Raw genomic sequence first — 18,794 nt, forward strand, 5'->3', positions numbered from 1 at the left:
TTGCCACTAGCCTGGCCTTGTAGGTTTCTACTTGGCCATCAGCTCCTATCTTCTTCTTGTATACCCATTTGCACCCTATTGGAATCACTCCCTCAGGTGCATTAACCAAAGTCCACACTTGGTTTGTATACATAGAATCTATCTCGGATTTCATGGCGTCCAACCATCTGTCAGAGTCCCTACTCTTGACAGCTTCCGAATAGGTCAGAGGGTCATCGTTATCAACGATGTGGGCTTCATCATTCTCAATGATAAATCCATACCTCTCAGGTGCATTTCGCACTCTTTCTGACCTTCGAAAAGGAGTAGTGTGTAGTGGCTGTACCTCTTCCATGGGTACATCTGGTTGAGGATTATTATGTGTCTCACCTTGTAGGTCTTGAACTTCATCAAGTTCAATTCTTCTATCCTTGCCCTTTTCTAAAAAAAACTCTTTTTCCAAGAAAGTGGCATGCCTAGCAACAAATACCTTTTGTTCGGTAGGATTATAGAAGATATATCCTAAACTGTCTTTAGGATAACCTACAAATATACATTTGTCCGATCTAGCACTTAGCTTATGTCCAAAATTTCTTTTGACATAAGCATGACAACCCCATATCTTAAGATACTTAAGATTAGGTTTCTTTCCTTTCCATATCTCATATGGAGTGCTAGATACAGACTTAGATGGTACTCTATTTAATAGTAATGCAGCAGTTTCTAGGGCATGTCCCCAAAAGAAAATTGGAAGATTTGTGAAGCACATCATGGACCGTACCATATCTAATAAGGTACGATTCCTTCTTTCAGCTACACCATTTAATTGTGGCGTATATGGAGGTGTCCATTCAGAGAGTATACCCTTTAATTTAAGATAGTCTAAAAATTCACTAGAAAGGTATTCTCCTCCTCGATCAGATCGAAGGATTTTAATACACTTTCCAGTTTGTTTTTCGACCATACTTTGATACTCTTTAAATTTATCAAAGGCTTCGAATTTATGTTTCATTAGATACACAAAACCGAACCTTGATAAGTCATCAGTAAATGTGATGAAGTAAGAGTATCCATCTCTAGCTTGAGTTGACATAGGACCGCACACATCAGTGTGTACGAGTTCTAACAACTCACTTGCCCTTTCTCCATGTCCCGAGAATGGAGACTTGGTCATTTTACCCATAAGACAAGATTCACAAGTTCCTAATGATTCAAAATCATAAGGGTCAAAGAATTTATCTTTATACAACTTATGTAACCTTGTCTCACTAATATGACCTAATCGGTAATGCCAGAGGAGGGTATTATTAATATTTTCTCTTTTTCTTTTATTATCTTTGCCAATATGAAACATAACATTATTAAGACATAATACTAAAAGACCATTTTCCATAATGCCATGACAATAATACTCATTAGATAAAGAAATAGAGCAACCATTGCTCTTTCCATTTATTTCGAATTCTTTCTTAAGCAACAAAGGAATTGAAATTACATTTCTAATGATTTTTGGCATAAAATAACAGTCTTCTAGCTTCAAGAACTTTCCGGAGGGTAGCTCCAGTATGTAGGTGCCAACAGCTTCAGCCTGGATGGATTCTCCTCCAGCGCCATATAGCTCGAAGTCACCTTTCTTCAGTCTTCTAATTTTCTGCAGTCCATGCAAAGATTTGCATATGTGAGAACCACAACCGGTATCCAATACCCATGAATTAGAATTAGAAGAACTTAATGTCATATTGGCATGTAATAAAAACATACCTTTTGATGCAACACTTGCATCAGGCTTCACACTTGCAAGAAAGCTCTTGCAGTTCCTTTTCCAATGCCCCGTCTTGCCACAGTGGAAACAGGTACCGGGTCCAGAGATTTTCTTTCCCTTCTTCTTTTTGATGCGACTCTTAGGGTTTAGTTTTTTTCTTTGAACCCTTGTTGCCCGACTTCTTCTTTGAGCTCTCACCAACAAGAAGGATCGGACCCTTGTCCTTCTTGATGTGAGACTCTGCTGTTTTCAGCATATTTAGAAGCTCAGGCAGGGAGGAATTCAGTTTGTTCATGTGATAATTCACGACAAACTGCGAGAATGAGTCGGGTAGTGATTGCAGGATCAAATCCTGACTGAGCTCACTGTCCATAGCAAAACCAAGTTGACTTAATCGAGTGATTAAGTCTATAACCTTTAAACAGTGGTCTTGCACAGACGATCCCTCGATCATTCTAGCACGGAACAACTGTTTAGATATCTCATATCTAGCAGTTCTGCTCTGCTCACCATATAGCTCCTTTAAGTTAAGGAGTATGGAGTGAGTATCCATGCTATCATGCTGCCTCTGCAATTCATTATTCATAGAAGCAAGCATGATACATTTGACAGTCAAACTGTCATTTTTCCACATACGATATGTGGCCAATTCCTCCTCAGTTGCATCTTCCCCTGCTGACCCTAGGTCAGGGGTTTCAAGAATGTAGGAAAGTTTTTCTTGTGTGAGAACAATCTTTAAATTCCTCAACCAATCCACATAGTTGGGACCAGTCAATTTGTTTGTATCTAAGATACCTCTAAGTGAGAGTGAAGATGCCATTTTTGCAGAATTAATCTATAATTACAAAGAACACTAATATAAGCAGACCAATCATGATGACATGTATTCAATCAGACAAGGACTTTTATCTAATTGTTACTCCCACTATTTTTATCGAATATCATAACCCTCAAGTATGATGAACGAGAAAATACTAATTTTCTTAGTGGGGTTGAGATCCAAATTTCTTATAAAAGACCTTGTGGGAATCACAACAAGCCCTTATAAGTTCAAAGGTAGGAAACTCTTTCCAATTGCATCCCATGCAATTCCCAACTTTATTCTGTCCTCTAGCACACATATAGTCTTGTGGGAATCACAACAAACTATTGTGTCTAGTTAAGTCAAACCCTTCATTTTTATACAGTCATATTTGAATAATGCTGCCCTTGTGGGAATCACAACAAGGCAACATATTAAAATATGCCATATGCATCATATGCACCAAGATATTACAATATCAATCCCTAATACTAGCCTTGTGGGAATCACAACAAGCTAGCGTAGATATTGACATAATAATATCTAAGCATGAAGGAAGGACCTTTATAGTGTTATATCAGCAATTAGCTTTTCCATGGAGGTCAATCAAATAGTTGGCCAGGTAAGCAGATGGGAGGCTCTCCTTACTTAGTAAGGTCCTAATTAAATAACCACCTGTAGCCTCTTTCCTAGACACCAACTTAGTCAATTGATTCAGAATGGCTCAGCTTAAAGCAATTAACACTACGACTTAATTATGAATTTAGTGAGGGCTTTCAAATAGTAGTATCTTACTAACATTAAGCTCAACCATAAAAGACAATCAAATAATTGGCCAGGAAAGCAGGTGGGAGGCACCCCTCACTCAGAGAGTGAGGTCCTAATTAAGTAACCACCTGTGGCTTCCTTCCTAGACACCAACTGAGTCGATTGTTCCAGAATGGGTCAGCCCAAAATTTTCATACTACTATATTGGTCTCATTGCACATTCTATAATTTAGTACTAGCAATTATACTGTGCTACAACATGAATATAACACTATCTCATAGCATAAACTAATCATGCATACAAACAACCTAGCTATCTCATAGCATCAAGATAATAGCATGTATTATCATTTGGTTAAACTGATTAAGGGTGGCTCTGATACCACTGTTAGGGTTTTCCAGTGCCCTAGGGCGCAGCGGAAGATACGGGATTATAAAATTTTCTTATAAAACCCATTATATGAAACCCTAATAAGCCAAGATCGCCTTAATAGTATAACCAAATAATATAGAAAATATAATCTTGGTATAGAAGAATACCTATCACGCTATATCCAATATATCTGAAGATGTCCTAAGGTGCCCAAATGTTCACCCTCCGATGTTGATCCACACAGGAATGGGTTCAAGACTCTAGCTCCACCAAAATTTGATTCTAATTGTTCAATCCTTCCAAAGGATTTAATTGGCTGATTTTCCTTCACTTCCTTCTTCCTTTCTACCTCTAAAACATTCACTAGCCTTTTTGTCCTAAAGAAGACCCTCTTGTCTTGGGTTAGGACAAAAGAGAGAGGCTTGTAAGAAAGAAGGGATAAGGGAGAGAGAAGGAGAGGCTTTTTCTTGGATGATCTTTAGAACCCCAAGGCACCTCCTTATTTATAAGAGATGGAGGGATGCATCATAAAGGGATGCATCCCATCCACACACCTCATCATGATGAGGCATGTGCCAAGAGATGCATCCCATCATGATGGGGTGCTAAGGAGAAGGGTGTATCAACTTCTTTCTCACATCTCCCTCTTAAATCCTGATGATCCAAGGGCCCAAATGCAGTGAACCAAAGCCAATGGTCCAGATCTAGGCGCCATCTAATGGTCCAGATCAGGGCATCATCATCCAGGGTGCCATCCAGTGGTCCAGATTCAGGCGCTGAGCAACGGTCCAGATCTTTCATCCAGAGAGCCATCCAGTGGTCCAGATTCAGGCGCTGAGCAACGGTCCAGATCTTTCATCCAGAGAGCCATCCAGTGGTCCAGTTTCAGGCGCTAACCAGTGGACCAGATCCTTCATCCAGGAAGCCATCCAATGGTCCAGATGAAGGCGCCAACCAGTGGACCAGATCCTTCATCCAGGAAGCGATCCAATGGTCCAGAAGTGAAGGCCCTATCAAACCCAATCCAATTGGGTTTAACCAACTTAAAGAAAACATTAAACCTAATCAAATCAGGTCTAATTAAAGCCAAATGGGTTTCAACTCTTGGCTAACCCATATTAGGTCATGATCTAATCATATTAGATCAACCTAATCTAAGAATCATATTCGAATTTAATTCGAATCAGGAGCTAGGGTTTGCAACACGTGCTAGCATGTTCATCTTGCAAACATGATCTAATCCAATTAGACCCTTGATCAATTCCCTTGTGTGTGACCCATTGGGTTCCTTATCTTAGCCAGCAGTAGGTGCAGGTGCAAGTTGACCTAACCTGATTAGAATACCTCTAATCCAATTTAGGTTCAATTTAGTGCTAAACCTGACTTAGCAATCAGAACCTTTCTGATGCTTTGATCTAATCAAAATCTTTGATCCGATCAACCCACAAGACATGATTGACGTCTAGCAACGTATCATGTCTACCCGGAAGATGAGGAATGTATTGGACAAATCCAAACATACCCTTCAGTGGAAAGTTACTGTGCAATTCAATCCCTCAGTCATACTACATCCTGAATAAGTGCTCGAGTATGGATCAATATCAAACTCAATCACTTATTCATGTCTCTCTCAATCTTTTATATGATAATTCAAACAATGAAACATTAGAAACTCTTTCTAATATTCATTTTGCTTTGATCAAAGGCTTCTTGAATCATCATAAGATTAGAGTAAGTAGGATGTTACCTTCTCTTACTAGAAGCGACTGATTCCTTGTTGACCTACTCACAACCTTCGTACAAAATCCACCATATCCAGAATACCCCGTACACAACGCAATGTCGTGAATGAGGGTAAACCAAAACATAGCTTCAAGTGCACAAGGTACCATGGTGATCTCAGGTCTAAGGATCACTTGCACAACTCCCACTATGAGAACCATCTTTTGATAATTAAGTAAGAATCCATAAGATGTTCTCATGGCTGGTCATTTCAGTGAACTCATTCCTCTAATGAGCACCCACATCTTTGTATTAGTGTCTCACACAAGTGATTGTGAGATCAATCACCCTCTACATTGAGCATACATAAGATGTGCCAGTCTTTCCGGTAATATTGATCCCCGACTCAATATACCAATTTGACTGGGAATATTCTAAATTAGGATTTTAGGATTTTAGGTCTCACTGGTATGATCTCATCATAACCCTAAAACCAATGTCCTAATTTATGGGGTTCATCATCCAATAATAAAATAGATAAGCAGCAAATGATGAAACACAATGCCTTTATTGATATATATCGAGTGTCAAAGTACATGATTTGGAGGATTACAAAGAGAAACCCATCAAATGATTGGCTTATAGGGCATCTACTCTTTCATAATGGACTGTCTAAAATAGAGGATCTGGGAGATATTCTGTCAGTAAGGTCGGATACTCTTGATGACAACACAATTGACTGCCTAAAATAGAGAATCTGGAAGATATTCTGTCATTAAGGCCAGACACTCTCGATGACAACTACAAGCATGTTTTATCAAATTATTCTTCATTTCTAAAATGTGTTAGCAAGGTATTTCAAATAATGGGGGAATTGATGTACATGATCCAACATTTACTTTAATCAACATACTCCGTCAATCATTGCCAATCAACTACGAATTTAAACCAATATGCTCTCCAACTATATGTCTATCATTACGTGCCCACTAATTAGTGTGTCTAAGGAATGTCTTTAGAGGCTAGTTTTGGATTGTCATCTTGGCCCAATAGCAAAGGGATGAAATCTATGACTTGAGGAGGGATTAGCTCATGAGGAAGTATCAGGTCTCCAAATTGTTTCCTTTGTACTAGGCATATTGTGAGAGTAAGCGAATGCACTTCGTCTTCTTGTATTCCTTTAATTTGAGCTTCTCTATTTAATCAATCAAGGTTTTTCTTTTATTTCCAATATTCTGTCCAAATCGTGCTCTATCAATAGTTTGTTGCCAGGCTTAAATCCTAGTATCAGCTCTTATTGATCCAAGAGGATCATTGAACTCGATGTGAACTACTCTAGCTACTATGGGGAGGATTGGATAGGATTCGATGGTAAGATCTATCACATCGGAAAGCCGAATCGCATGCCAGACTTCCACCACATCAGATCACCTAAAAAATTGAGTACAGTAAGGCCTAATGAGAACTACTAGCCACTTGTACAAGGTGGCTATTTTTTCTTTCAGTGACATTATATTGAGACAAAATCTGAAGGAATGTACATTGTTGAATATTTCTTAAGTTATAAAAATGGTGTTTTGGAGTGTGATATATGATTCTTTTTTGATGAAAATGTAACATATGGTGATATTATTCTGTATTTCTTTTGAACCCAATATTCTAATTCATAAATGCTTCTAATTCTTCTCAGATATTGCATGATTTAAGTTTGACAGAATGCTTCTTGGAATTTGAAGAGCTACTACTCTATGGTTACCATATATATAATAAATGTGACCCCATAAGTCAGTTCAAATTAACCATGGTTCTAGATGAGTCAAATTGCAATTCAGATGTCATGGTTTTCTTTTCAGATTTTTAGCTGAAACTTTAGATAGTTCTAGCAATAAGAAACACATAGTTTGAATAGAATGGTCAGAATGATCAAGGGTTGAAAGTAAAGCTAAGGAAAAGGAGATATGCCTGTGGTGCTAGAAAGGCTGTCCTATTAATAAGCCATGCTCCAATTTGACCAGCCCTGATTCATAACTGGATAAGGACGGCGGCACTGGGAAGGCAGCAGGTTATCTTTATAATTTGGGGATCATACTTGGCAATATTGTGCACTTGAGGGGCTGAAGTTAAAGCCATGTGCTTTCAGAAGTAAAAGGTGATTCTCATATGACAACCAGAAATAATAACATCATCTTTGGATGGACAGGGCATTTATGTCCCAGTTACAGAAGATAAATTACAAGAGGACTGAGAGGCTACAACTATGGAACTATTAAACTTGTTTTAGACTTCTAGTATCTTAATGAGATAAGACAAGGAGGTGAAGTAGGGATATTCTTTGTCAAATTTTTCTGAAGTACTTCTTAGCGAATGAAGATATTTTTTTCTTTTTGATGAGGTTCCTTAGGGGCATCTAGACTTGTAACAACAGGATGCTCATATAGCTCTGTTTCAATTATAAAATCCTAATAGTGTTTATTTTAACAAAACAAATTAGTGATCTGCTAAACACAAGCTTGGGCAGAATGTGTAGAAATTAGTGAGATATCCTTTTCTATGTTTCTAGCATACTACTCCATGGTTATATTATAAACATTAATTTAACATAGAAGGATCACTAGGTAGGATGAAATTTCTGTTGATTGTTTGGAGAGAGAAGAGTTCCTATAAGGGCTAGCAGTGCACTGTATGCTACTTATGCAGGGTCTTAATTTAGAACAATACAAATTGCAAAGGCTGTTTAATTTACCTAAGGAGGAGTCTTTATTCTTTGGTCCTATAATTTCTAGTTGAACTGTGGATTGATTATTGTTGCAACTTGCAAGGCAAAAGAGATCTATTTACCAGAGTTATGGTACTGCATGGAAGATGTGGATGCTCTACAGAGGCTTGGAGGAAATTGTATCCTGCAACCATTTTAGAAGCTCTTTTTGGGTGCTTTTTTGAAAGACATTTTACAAGGAATTTTTGTTGGTTTCTCAACTTATATATTTTATGTTCTTGTGGGGCCTGTGACTTATGGTGCTTCTTCATCCATCTTTTCTTTGATGAGCTGTTTTCGTGAATTTATTTCATCCACTCTACACATAACGAATTGATGGGCCCTCCCCTATCCTATATTCTCTATATGTGTGAGAGAAAGAGGGATAGGGAGAGAGGTGGACTACACAAAAAGAGAGGTGATTGAATCCCATAAGATGGAACCTCCACCTCATCTCATGGTCCCCAAACACCAAGACCTTGCCTTAGCCTTGTTTTTATCTTCTCTGGAGGTTCGCAGTACTGGTGCGTATTACCGGTACTGAACCAATACTTGGTATAGGAGGCATATGAGTGTCGGTACGCCAAACTGATCCAGTCGGGCGCACCGACATTGTACTGATATGGTAGTGGTACGAGGTTCAGTACCGAGATCGCGAACCTTGTTAGTGATATTCCACATGATGACTAATGGTTTCACCCATATCTTTATGATGATCAAGATCAGCCTCCCATGCCTCAATTCTATCATCAAAATTTTAAATGCATGCAATTTCCTACTATAGAAGTTTTTGTATGTTGATCATTTTTAACTGTTGGAACTAGACTATAGTGATCCCAAATATGATAGTGAATCTGATTATTGTCTAGTGATATCTTCTTGATGGGTAGTGATATATGTATTGAAACACTTTCACCTCAAAACTACAACGGAAGTTTGGATGTAGTTGAACATGCACAAACACAATAATACAAATATGCCCCGATATCATCAACTATATCATGAGATCTATAATCTCCATTAGATCTCTACCTCACGTGACATGTGGAGTTCAAGTCCTCAGCCTATACCATCCTGCTGCACTAAAGATGTGGAAGACCCTGAAGTAGTGCATATATGCACTGTATTCTGATTTGAAATCATATAATACGCATTTTTTATCTAGTTTTATAGGTCCAGGATCTTCCTTGACTCTGAATTTTGCGTTAGTTATAAAAAAGAATATTAGAGCCTCAGTTTTCTGAAAAATTTTGGGATCTACACCAATTTTTATGTGATATCCGATCAACACCTTCTTGAAATGGAGGCCTTAAAGAAGAAATACATGAAGTCTCCTATTGGTTTTCAAATTTGTGGTGGAGGGAGGTATTAAAAGGTGTACAAGTAAAAATTTATTATCTATGCCCTCAAACAGTAACCTCAGGCATGGTTTGATAGATTGTGATCGACCTACAAAGGTTACATAAGTTTCTGTGAAAATTTTGTTCTATATGACCACAATCCTTGCACTTTATGTTTATGATTACCGGAAATGATGAAGAGAGGATTCAGGGTTGGAAAAGGTATCTCAATAAACTTTGATATCAACAACCTGTGACTGCTGCTTTCAATGAAAATAACCGTACGGCTTTTTTACCCACTGCCTATTAAATTTTGTCGGATTTTGTGGTTAGGGGTATGGATGGTGGCTTGTGAGACATTATGTAGTTTGTATGCTCTCTGTTACCTACACCAGGCCATACTTCAGTTGTCTGTGGTACACTGCATTTACAATTTCTGGTCTGAGACATTTTGCAACTGCTTTTAGCCATCTTTTTACAATATTTTAATGGTGTGAGAGGTTAACATGATTGGTGAGATGTGAAGATCCAATTAAGAAATACCAGATTACCTATAAAATAAAAAAAAATGCGTTTATTTGAAGGTGGTTCGTGAGTAAGGATTTAAATTCCAATCACATTATCATGTTTCATGTCATACAATGTTTTATTTGCTGCATGTTTATACATGGGGCAGACACTGTATATCAGCTGATATTTGTGATATTGGCTAATATCCTGGATTATCTTACTGATAGGTTGTTTTACAGCATTACGTGGGTTTCCTGCTTACTGGATTGAGTTTATTGGATTTCCTGCTTATTGGATTGAGTTTATACTTTCCCAGACTTAGATGAAAATAAATTTTTTGTGCTGTTTTAGTTCATAAGAGGTATAAAAACATTTGAAATAGGATCAGCCACAATTTTAAGAGTTTAACGGCCATTAACTTATAGGTTATTTTATATTGTTATGGATATATGCTTTATGGACATAATTGTACAGATTTGCCTTGTATTCTTTGACAAAATTTTCTAAAATTGGTGATATTAACATGTTCAAATGGTCTTTGTTTTGAGATACTGTGGGGTAAAAAATTAACCCTATAGCAGCATAACTTCTTTTCTGAGCAAAACGGCGGCGAACCACCTCATGTTTCATTGAAAAAACCTACTGTATTATTATTATTATTGATGATAAAAACCTACTGTATTATTAGTTTGACATACTAAATTTGTGGATACAAGTAAAGGTGTCTAGCATGTCCTTGTATTTATGTTTCATTTTCTTGTAAAGCTGTATCCAACTTGCTTTTTCTTAAATTACTCATTTACTGGCGAGGTGGCACGTGCTTGACTAGTCTCTGTCTATATCCTAGAATCTAAGTCGCCTTGCATTTTCCATGATGAAATTGAGCTCTTTGTATTAATTTGCTTAATCTAGTACAATTATCAAATATTGTTTTGGGGTTGGGTTATCAACTAACAACATTCTTATAGTTTAACTTGATATACTAGATTTGTTTAAAAGAGTCAAAATTTCTGTTTGAATGGTTGCATTATATGTGCATTGTTATCGAATAGCACACAAAATTATGTAAATCATAATGTCAGGAGCAAGGTTCGCCGTTTCGATACCAGACCCGGTACCGGTACCACACTAGCACAGTGTCAGTATGGTACGATACGAAATTTTTTTGGCATACCGAGTATCGGTACGTCATCCATACTGGATACCGGTACCAACTTGGTACGGTACGCCTTGTACTGTCTGGTTTGAGCTGGTACGATGTACCATGGTCAGGAGCGTATCTTTTGATGGTGTCATACATGCTTCCATGCTTTGATAGTACTTAGGGGTATTATAAGAATGTCGATGTAACGGCTATTCACACAAAAATAGGATCTTTGATGGATAATTATGCTAGGGCTATTATAACTCAATTAATGTTCACGTCCACTCTGGCAAGACTATCTAAGCCATTGTATCACATGGTCAAACCATAAATTGATACAATCCCTGCCATAACTTTGCAGAATATGGTGATTTGAATAATGAATACTTAAGAGGTGCACAGATGGTAGGTACATGTTGAATTCTGATGGATTATTGGTAGATGTTTATTGCCTGTTGTGCATCTTCACTTAATGCAAAGCAACTAATTTTAGCAAGGGTTGCTTGTGTATTCAAGTATACCAGAGATGGAGCTTGAATTTCACAATCTTTGGGAGAAGGGCTTGTGGACATCAAAGAGGCCCAAAGAAATGCTAAAATTTTACAAAACCGAATATTATCAAAAGAATAAAGCAAACCTATTCCCAAAATGTCTAAGAACATACTAACAATGTTTGGAGTGCTTCAAATTTCAAAGGGTTTGAGGATAATAGGAAAACCAAAAAACATCTTGCAGAACTGAATTGGAGGAAAATTGTGAGCTCACTTATGAAACTTAAATAAAATTGTGGTGTTCAAGTCAGTTCATATGATTTTATGCGGAGTTGATGCCGAGTCACCGACTATACCGCTTGGTATGGGCATACTGTACCAACCCAGTACAATCCTGGTATGGAGGCTCAATACCGCACTGTATGACATGTGGTACAGCTGCCGTACACCAACTCCCACAGCGTACCATATGTTGTTAACGGTCTGTCCCCAAAATTGATACTGAAAACCTTGGTCTTACATATCTCTCTAGAGGAAGAGAAGGGTGTTTGGACACTAATACATGGAAGCGGAGCCAACAATGACACTAATGTTGTAGATCTGAGATTTGAAACTCAAGTTCTTCAAATCAAATATTGAAATCAACCTCCAGAATATTATTTCATGGTGTTCTCTCTCTGACAAACCTCGGGCAATAGGACAAAGGACTTGATCTTGCTGCAGTGATGGTCAAAAGCGTCAGGACTCAACCCAGTTCACTTCACAGCCACAAGTAGCTAACAGCACTCTGAATGGTGGGAGTGGGATGCTCCAGCAACATAGTCCAAAGAAAGCATACATGGTCCTTGATGAAATGTGCATTGGTTTTTTCGAATGTGTGCTCAGAGAGAAAATTTAGGCAGGGAGTAAGGTGCATGGTGATTCAATCCAACATCATGATTAGCAATAAATGAGTATTATCTCATTCCATAAGTCTCTGTAGTTTCCAGGAAGGTCTTATTATGATGTTATATGCTCTTATATCATGAAATTGACTAGCACTATTTGGAATTTTGGAGGAAATGTAATGTCTGCTCTTATCCTATAATATGGCCAGTAGCCTAAGAGATGCATAAATAAATTATGACCTTAATATACTAATGTATAATCCATGAGGACCATGTATTTAAACTACTACTCTGCAACTCCATATAATGAACATCTATCATCTCAAAAGTATCTATTTTATCATCTGTTGTCCAGAGGAGTTCCAATAAGTTTCAAGACTATGCCTACATATGTAAGTCGATGATGCATTGGAGAAGCCATTATTAAATTTGTCAGTGCCTATATAAAAGTTATATAAGATCTGATACTATTTAAAGTATGTGATGGCATAAGCCGCATAACTACTTGAAAATCATATATCCTGAATGTTAAACATATGATAGATTGCCAGGTTCTACATGTCAGTCTTTGCAAATTTGGCTGGAAATTTTGTAAGAGTCCTTCATGCTAGGAAGCATTTCATAATTATGTTTTGATTTTATATGAGGTATTAAAATAGTGCATCTCATGGGGAATGCTCCATTCCAAGTTACATTATTTTTCATTTGAAACTTTTCCTATGTCTTAAGGACAGATCATTTTTGCTGCTAAACTGAAACTTCAAATGGACTGCTTAATTGGAAAACAAACTTGTATAATAAAATCTCTTTTATAATTTACTTTCTGACTTATGGTGTTTGGTGTGATGTAAAATAGTTGAACGGTAGTTGTTCTGGCTATCTTCTCTTGATTTGTTTGTTGATGTATAACAAAAAGATTTGTATCGTACCACGTGACCCAAAAATATCATCAAATTCCCAGATCAAGGGCATGTTGATACTTTGGGTGTGAGTTTGTTTGTTCTTCAAATTTCGAGAGATTTGCATAAATACAAGTTTACCTTCTAGGACAGACATGTCTTAGCTAACTAAAAATTAAGGGCCTTTGGGAGGACCCTGCAGGATCGACTGGAGAGAGAGTAGGAGAGGAGGAAAGCATGGGGTCGTGTGCCATGAGGGTATCACCTGCCACAATCCTGGTGGGATTAGAAGAGGACATTTTGAGGTTCTTATTTTAATCTCGTCGGGATTGTGGCTTGCAACTCCGTGCTTTCCCTCCTCTCTCTTGCACCCTCCATTCCTTCTGCTCCTGGCTCTCTCTCCAGCAGGATCCTGCAAGGTCTCCCCAAACAGGCCCTAAATGTAATAACCTAGGACAAATCAAGGTTTTTAGTCCCTGCGGGATGGTGTGCATCGCAGCCGCCCTGTCCCGTTCCTGTAAGAAAACAAGACTAGGATAGGGTCGGGACTCCAAAACCCATCAATGTGGAGGAAGAAGAACAAGAAAAGGAAAGAAGATGAAGAAAATGAAAAGTGAGAGCAAAGAAGAAGAAAAAGGAAAGAAAGAAAGAAAGGGAGAAGAAAAGAATGAAGGGCTCGTTTGGTTCGCGGGAAAAGAAGGGGGGAAAGTGTGGTCAACGGGAAAGTAATGAAATGCCTCTTGTTTGGTTGGAGTTTTCAAAGGAGAGAGAAGGGAAAGTTGTATTCCCATGGGAATGTGATTCCCACATTTCATGGGAAAGTCTTTTCCATGAGAAACATGGGAAAGTTACTTTCCCATGAGGCGGGAATCACTTCATTTTTACTTTTTCCCAAAAAGTCCCTTCAGTATTAAAGAAGCATTAAAGAGGCATTAAAAACCTAATTTTTATTAAGGGCATAATAGGAATTATATATAACTTTCCTAGGAAAGTGGATGGCCAACCAAACATAAGCACCTTGGAAATTTGTCACTTTCCCATGGTCAACCAAACATGCCAAAAATACTTTCCTAGGCATCCTCTTCCTAGGAATTTGTTTCCCAGGAATCATATTCCTAGGAAGGAAAATGCTTCCCGCGAACCAAACGAGCCCGAAAGGAAAGAAAGAAGGAACAAAAGAAAGAGAAAGAAGAATAAAAAGGAAAAAAAGGAAGGTAAGAAAAAAAGGGAGGAAAGAAGGAAGAAAGGAAAGAAAGAAGAAAAAGAAAGAAAGAGAGAGAAAAAGAAAGAAAAGAAAAGAAGAAGGGGAGAGAGACAGAGTACCTACGGGTCTCCTGACCGAGATTGCCGTCGGGACGAGCTGGGACAATGGGGCATCCCATTCCATGGAGAAACTGGGAACACCCTTGTCCCACGAGATCTAAAACCTTGGGACAAATAACATCAATTATAGTAATTTAAATGTATGTGGTGATGAACTCCTTTTAAGGAAGATATTGAATCTATTTTTTGCTATGCATTGTGTTAAAATTTATTGAAACAGTAGTTAGCTTTTTTAATTTTGCCGTAGATAGCCCATTTCAACACGCGTGCATGCATGCGTGTTTGAATTTCTTGGGCGAATAAATTTTTAAAGATTATAAATGAAATGATATGTGATGCTTGCTTTCCTGTGCCAGGAGAAAATTGGCAAGTCCAAAATGCCATCTCCAGTTGATATTCCTTGCATACTCCAGAACAAACTGCGTGATAAACAGTTCAGGAAGATACAGAGGAACCTTATTGACAGCCAAAAGAAAACTATAACCACAAAAAGTTTGCCAAAGAAAGGTAACTTCAACCTTAATCAAACTTCAAGATTGATCTCTAGAAATCAGAAGGAGGTGACAAGGGTGCTCCCGCTACGTAGTATTCTAAAGAACTGGAAAGGAGGCACTTCTGTCAAGAAGGATAAGACAATAGGTGAGGCACAGGGCAGAAATTTCATCAAACTTTGTTGTGAATCAGCAAAGCATGTCAGTTTTTCTGGCAAGGATGACATACTTGGCCTAAACAAAAGACATTCGCCTATGAAGCTGCCTCACTTGCAAAACCTATGCAAAATATTCTCCGACATCTTGGCTGCATCATCAGCTGCGGACAATTTGAGCAAAGGTGATAAATGTCCAACTCCTACTGAGGGAGCTCAGGTGGTGAATGCAAGTGATACAGATTTGGCTAGAAGTGTAGAGAGGACAGATGAAACTTTATCTGAAGAGAAACAACTGAGTGATTCTTGTGGTCATGCCAATCCCTGGAGCTTTACTGATCCAAGAAAAGGGAAGTCTCCTGAAACAAAGGGGACCCCCTTGTGTGAATCTGTAGACTTAAATTATGCTGTACAAGATTGTAGTGAATTGAGTTGCTTTAGACCGGATGGCTCAACTATGTCACTTACTCATGCTTATTCAGGTAATGCACAGGTTCTGAATCCTATTCATGAAGCCAAGTCAAATTGTGATGCTGGAATTCATGGGGAAGAAAGTTCTCGAATGACAACAAATGATATAAGAAATAAGCATGGTCCCATTGAAAAGTGTGTACCAAGGTCTAAAGCAAGAAGCTCCCTGACCCTAACAAGAAATCCAGGTTTACAGCACTCAACATCTTCTGTGGAAAAAAGTTTGGAAGCCAATAAGGGACAACACCCTCCATGTGTTGTGGATTCCACCATAGATTTCTGTAGTCAACAACCAAGATTTCAGCCAGTGCACCATCATTCTCCTGAACGTTTGATTAGCAGCATATCCTCTTCAGTTGGATCAAAAGAATTAGGTGAGTGCAGATTAACATCAGATCTGATGTCTAGCTGTGGGGAGAAGAGCATTGATGAGGACTTTATTGGTTTGCCACTTAATTCACAGGGAGAACTAATGCAGTTGCATTCTAATACCAAGTCTGCTTACAGTGATTTCTACAAGAAGCGAAACTCAGTACGGAATTCTGTCTGTAGCATCCCACTTCCCAATTATGTTGAGCCAAATTGCGGCCATGTTAAATTAAAGGGGAAATTTCTTTGTGCATCCTTGTATGAAAAGGATCGGTCAAATTGGTCCTTGGAGCAGTACTACCCCGCCAGCAAAGTGGCAACCTCTGGGTTGGGTTTTACTGATTTACAAGGATTTGTAAGAATGGAAAACCAGAATCACAAGGATTTCGAACAATTTACTCGTTGTGATCCAAATGAAATGGAAGTGTCTTGTTGTGTATGCAGGGGATGTAATAAAACTGAAAATTACATTGACAGAGTGAACTTCCATGCAGAAATGAATTTGGAGAACAAGTTTCAACCTGCTACCCAGCCAATGATGCGTTTGATGGGTAAAAATGTCGCAGTTGGTAGAAGTAATGAAGAATGCCTAGGATTTAATGATGGGAAGACATGGACTGAGAAGGAACTAAGAGCTCAAAACTGCCCCTCCACAACAGTGTCTGGTAAGCCCTTTTTGCAGAGATGGCCTCCAGGGGAATCAGTTGGGAATGCAGAATCTGTTTCATCAACAGAAAATCTTTTCAAGTCATTAGAAGTTCCATCAAGCTTTTACTGTATGCCAGCAACTGAATTTAGGTCGAATCCTATGCATCTTGATTTCCAACCACAATGGTCATCGAGAAGTCAGATATCCCCAGCCATAGAGAGTCGTGGTTATGATGTAGACCTATTTGGCCATTCAATTCCTCAACATTTGCTGAAAAAGACATACAACGCTGTAGTCCATTGTAACTCAGGAACTCAGCATGTCAAGATGGGGCATCAGCAACCTGTGTTGGGACCCTACCCTCAGAATGTCAGCCAGCATATGCTTCTAAATCCTTCTCATTGCAAGCACAGCCAAAGTGTTTCTTACAATATGCCAACTTTTCACCCTGCTTGTCCTGACCAGGACTGTTGGAACTTTTCACGAACATCTACAGCTCATTCGCCAACCCTTCCTCACTGGCTGCTCAATGCAACACGGCAGAAGAAACTCCAGCAGTCATCTTGTCCTTATTCTGCCCCACTTTCTGCACACCAACCCAGTGTTATACATGAAAACAACATTTTCACCTTTTCTTCTCCATATCCAACACCTGCAATTTCTTTTCCCTTTCATGGTAGCAATATTTCTCAAACATATAGCTTGCCTGGTCCAGCTCCTGTGGTTCACCATTTAGCTATTCCACCCTTGGGAGCAAACAAATCCCACCCAGCAGTCAATACCAGCTGTAGAAGCAAGAAAAACAACAATGGCACAAAATTTCAATTTGCAAATGTTGAGGGTCTTGATCGTACCAACAGAACTAGAAAAAGGCCTGCAGATAAAGATGATACTTCTATGAATTGTGCGAAGAAGGCAAATGTAAATCTGCAAGAAGAATCCAATGATCAAAAAGATGCAGGGAGAAGAGAACAGAGGCATGGACATCAAAAATGTAACATAGGATCATCAGAAATCAATGCTTGTGGGAGTAAGATCACTGATGTTGGACTTCCAGCTTTAGGAAATGAGAAAGACAATCTGGTAGTTACATCTGGGCCCAGTGCTTCAAATTTCTATCCACAGGAAAGATCGGGGTTTGTCAAACTTAGTGCAGGAGCAAAGCATATATTGAAACCATGTGAAAATATGGATCAAGATAAATCTCGACCAGTTCATTCAACCATAAGTTTTGCTGTAGGGACTTCCTCTGACAGGAAACAAGTTTCTCAGAATAAAGCATCAAAAGTTTACGGGTTCTAGAGGTTATAACCCAACATGGAAGCTTCTGAATGATGATTTCATCTACCAATCCGTGTTTTACAAAACTGATTATCCGTAGCGGGAACACTTCTGATGTGGTTGATAAATATTGTTGCCTGGATCAGATATAATATGCTTTGTAAACTCAAGCACATGCAACATTGCATGATAAAACCATCAGGTTTTGGGTTTTCCTATCTTCTCTGTTTTTTTCTTTTATGTATCAGCTTCACCCTCAAGTTATATTCGTCAGGTAATTTAAATATTTCTCCCTGAACTTAAGTAGCCTTGTGGTGTATGTCCATGCCTGTTTTCCCCATGTTTTCTCCATGCGTGTTGTCTTGTTTAGATATGCTGGTGTCACTTTGATTTCTTTTCAAGATTATTTTGTTTCAACTTCAATGGCTCCAAGTCTAAGATAGAACTTGCATGATCCTTTTGCTTTATACTTTGTTGTCATTTTGCTGTGCTTGCACTTGTTTTGCACAATAATTATCTTAGTATTACTGTGTTTGGACAAGGCAAAGTTCCTTTGATCAGAGGCAGCGAGGTCTAGACAATGTCCTTTGCAGTTGTTATCATCCTAATTCCTAAATGATTCA

At 38.5% G+C, this 18,794-nt stretch overlaps 1 protein-coding gene across 1 annotated transcript in view; it reads left to right on the forward strand.

The window, feature by feature from the left end:
- LOC103708660 overlaps positions 1 to 18,589 on the forward strand; it is a 45,408-nt gene extending 26,819 nt beyond the window's left edge. Inside the window, exon 3 of the mRNA XM_008793700.4 lies at positions 15,112 to 18,589. Within this exon, the coding sequence (XP_008791922.2) occupies positions 15,112 to 18,192 (3,081 nt within the window). The 3' untranslated portion in view covers positions 18,193 to 18,589. The remainder of the gene's footprint in view (positions 1 to 15,111) is intronic.
- The last annotated feature ends 205 nt before the right edge of the window (positions 18,590 to 18,794 follow it).

Source organism: Phoenix dactylifera, chromosome 8 (genome assembly GCF_009389715.1).
Source record: "Phoenix dactylifera cultivar Barhee BC4 chromosome 8, palm_55x_up_171113_PBpolish2nd_filt_p, whole genome shotgun sequence".
In the NCBI taxonomy this organism is placed as follows: Eukaryota; Viridiplantae; Streptophyta; class Magnoliopsida; order Arecales; family Arecaceae; genus Phoenix; species Phoenix dactylifera.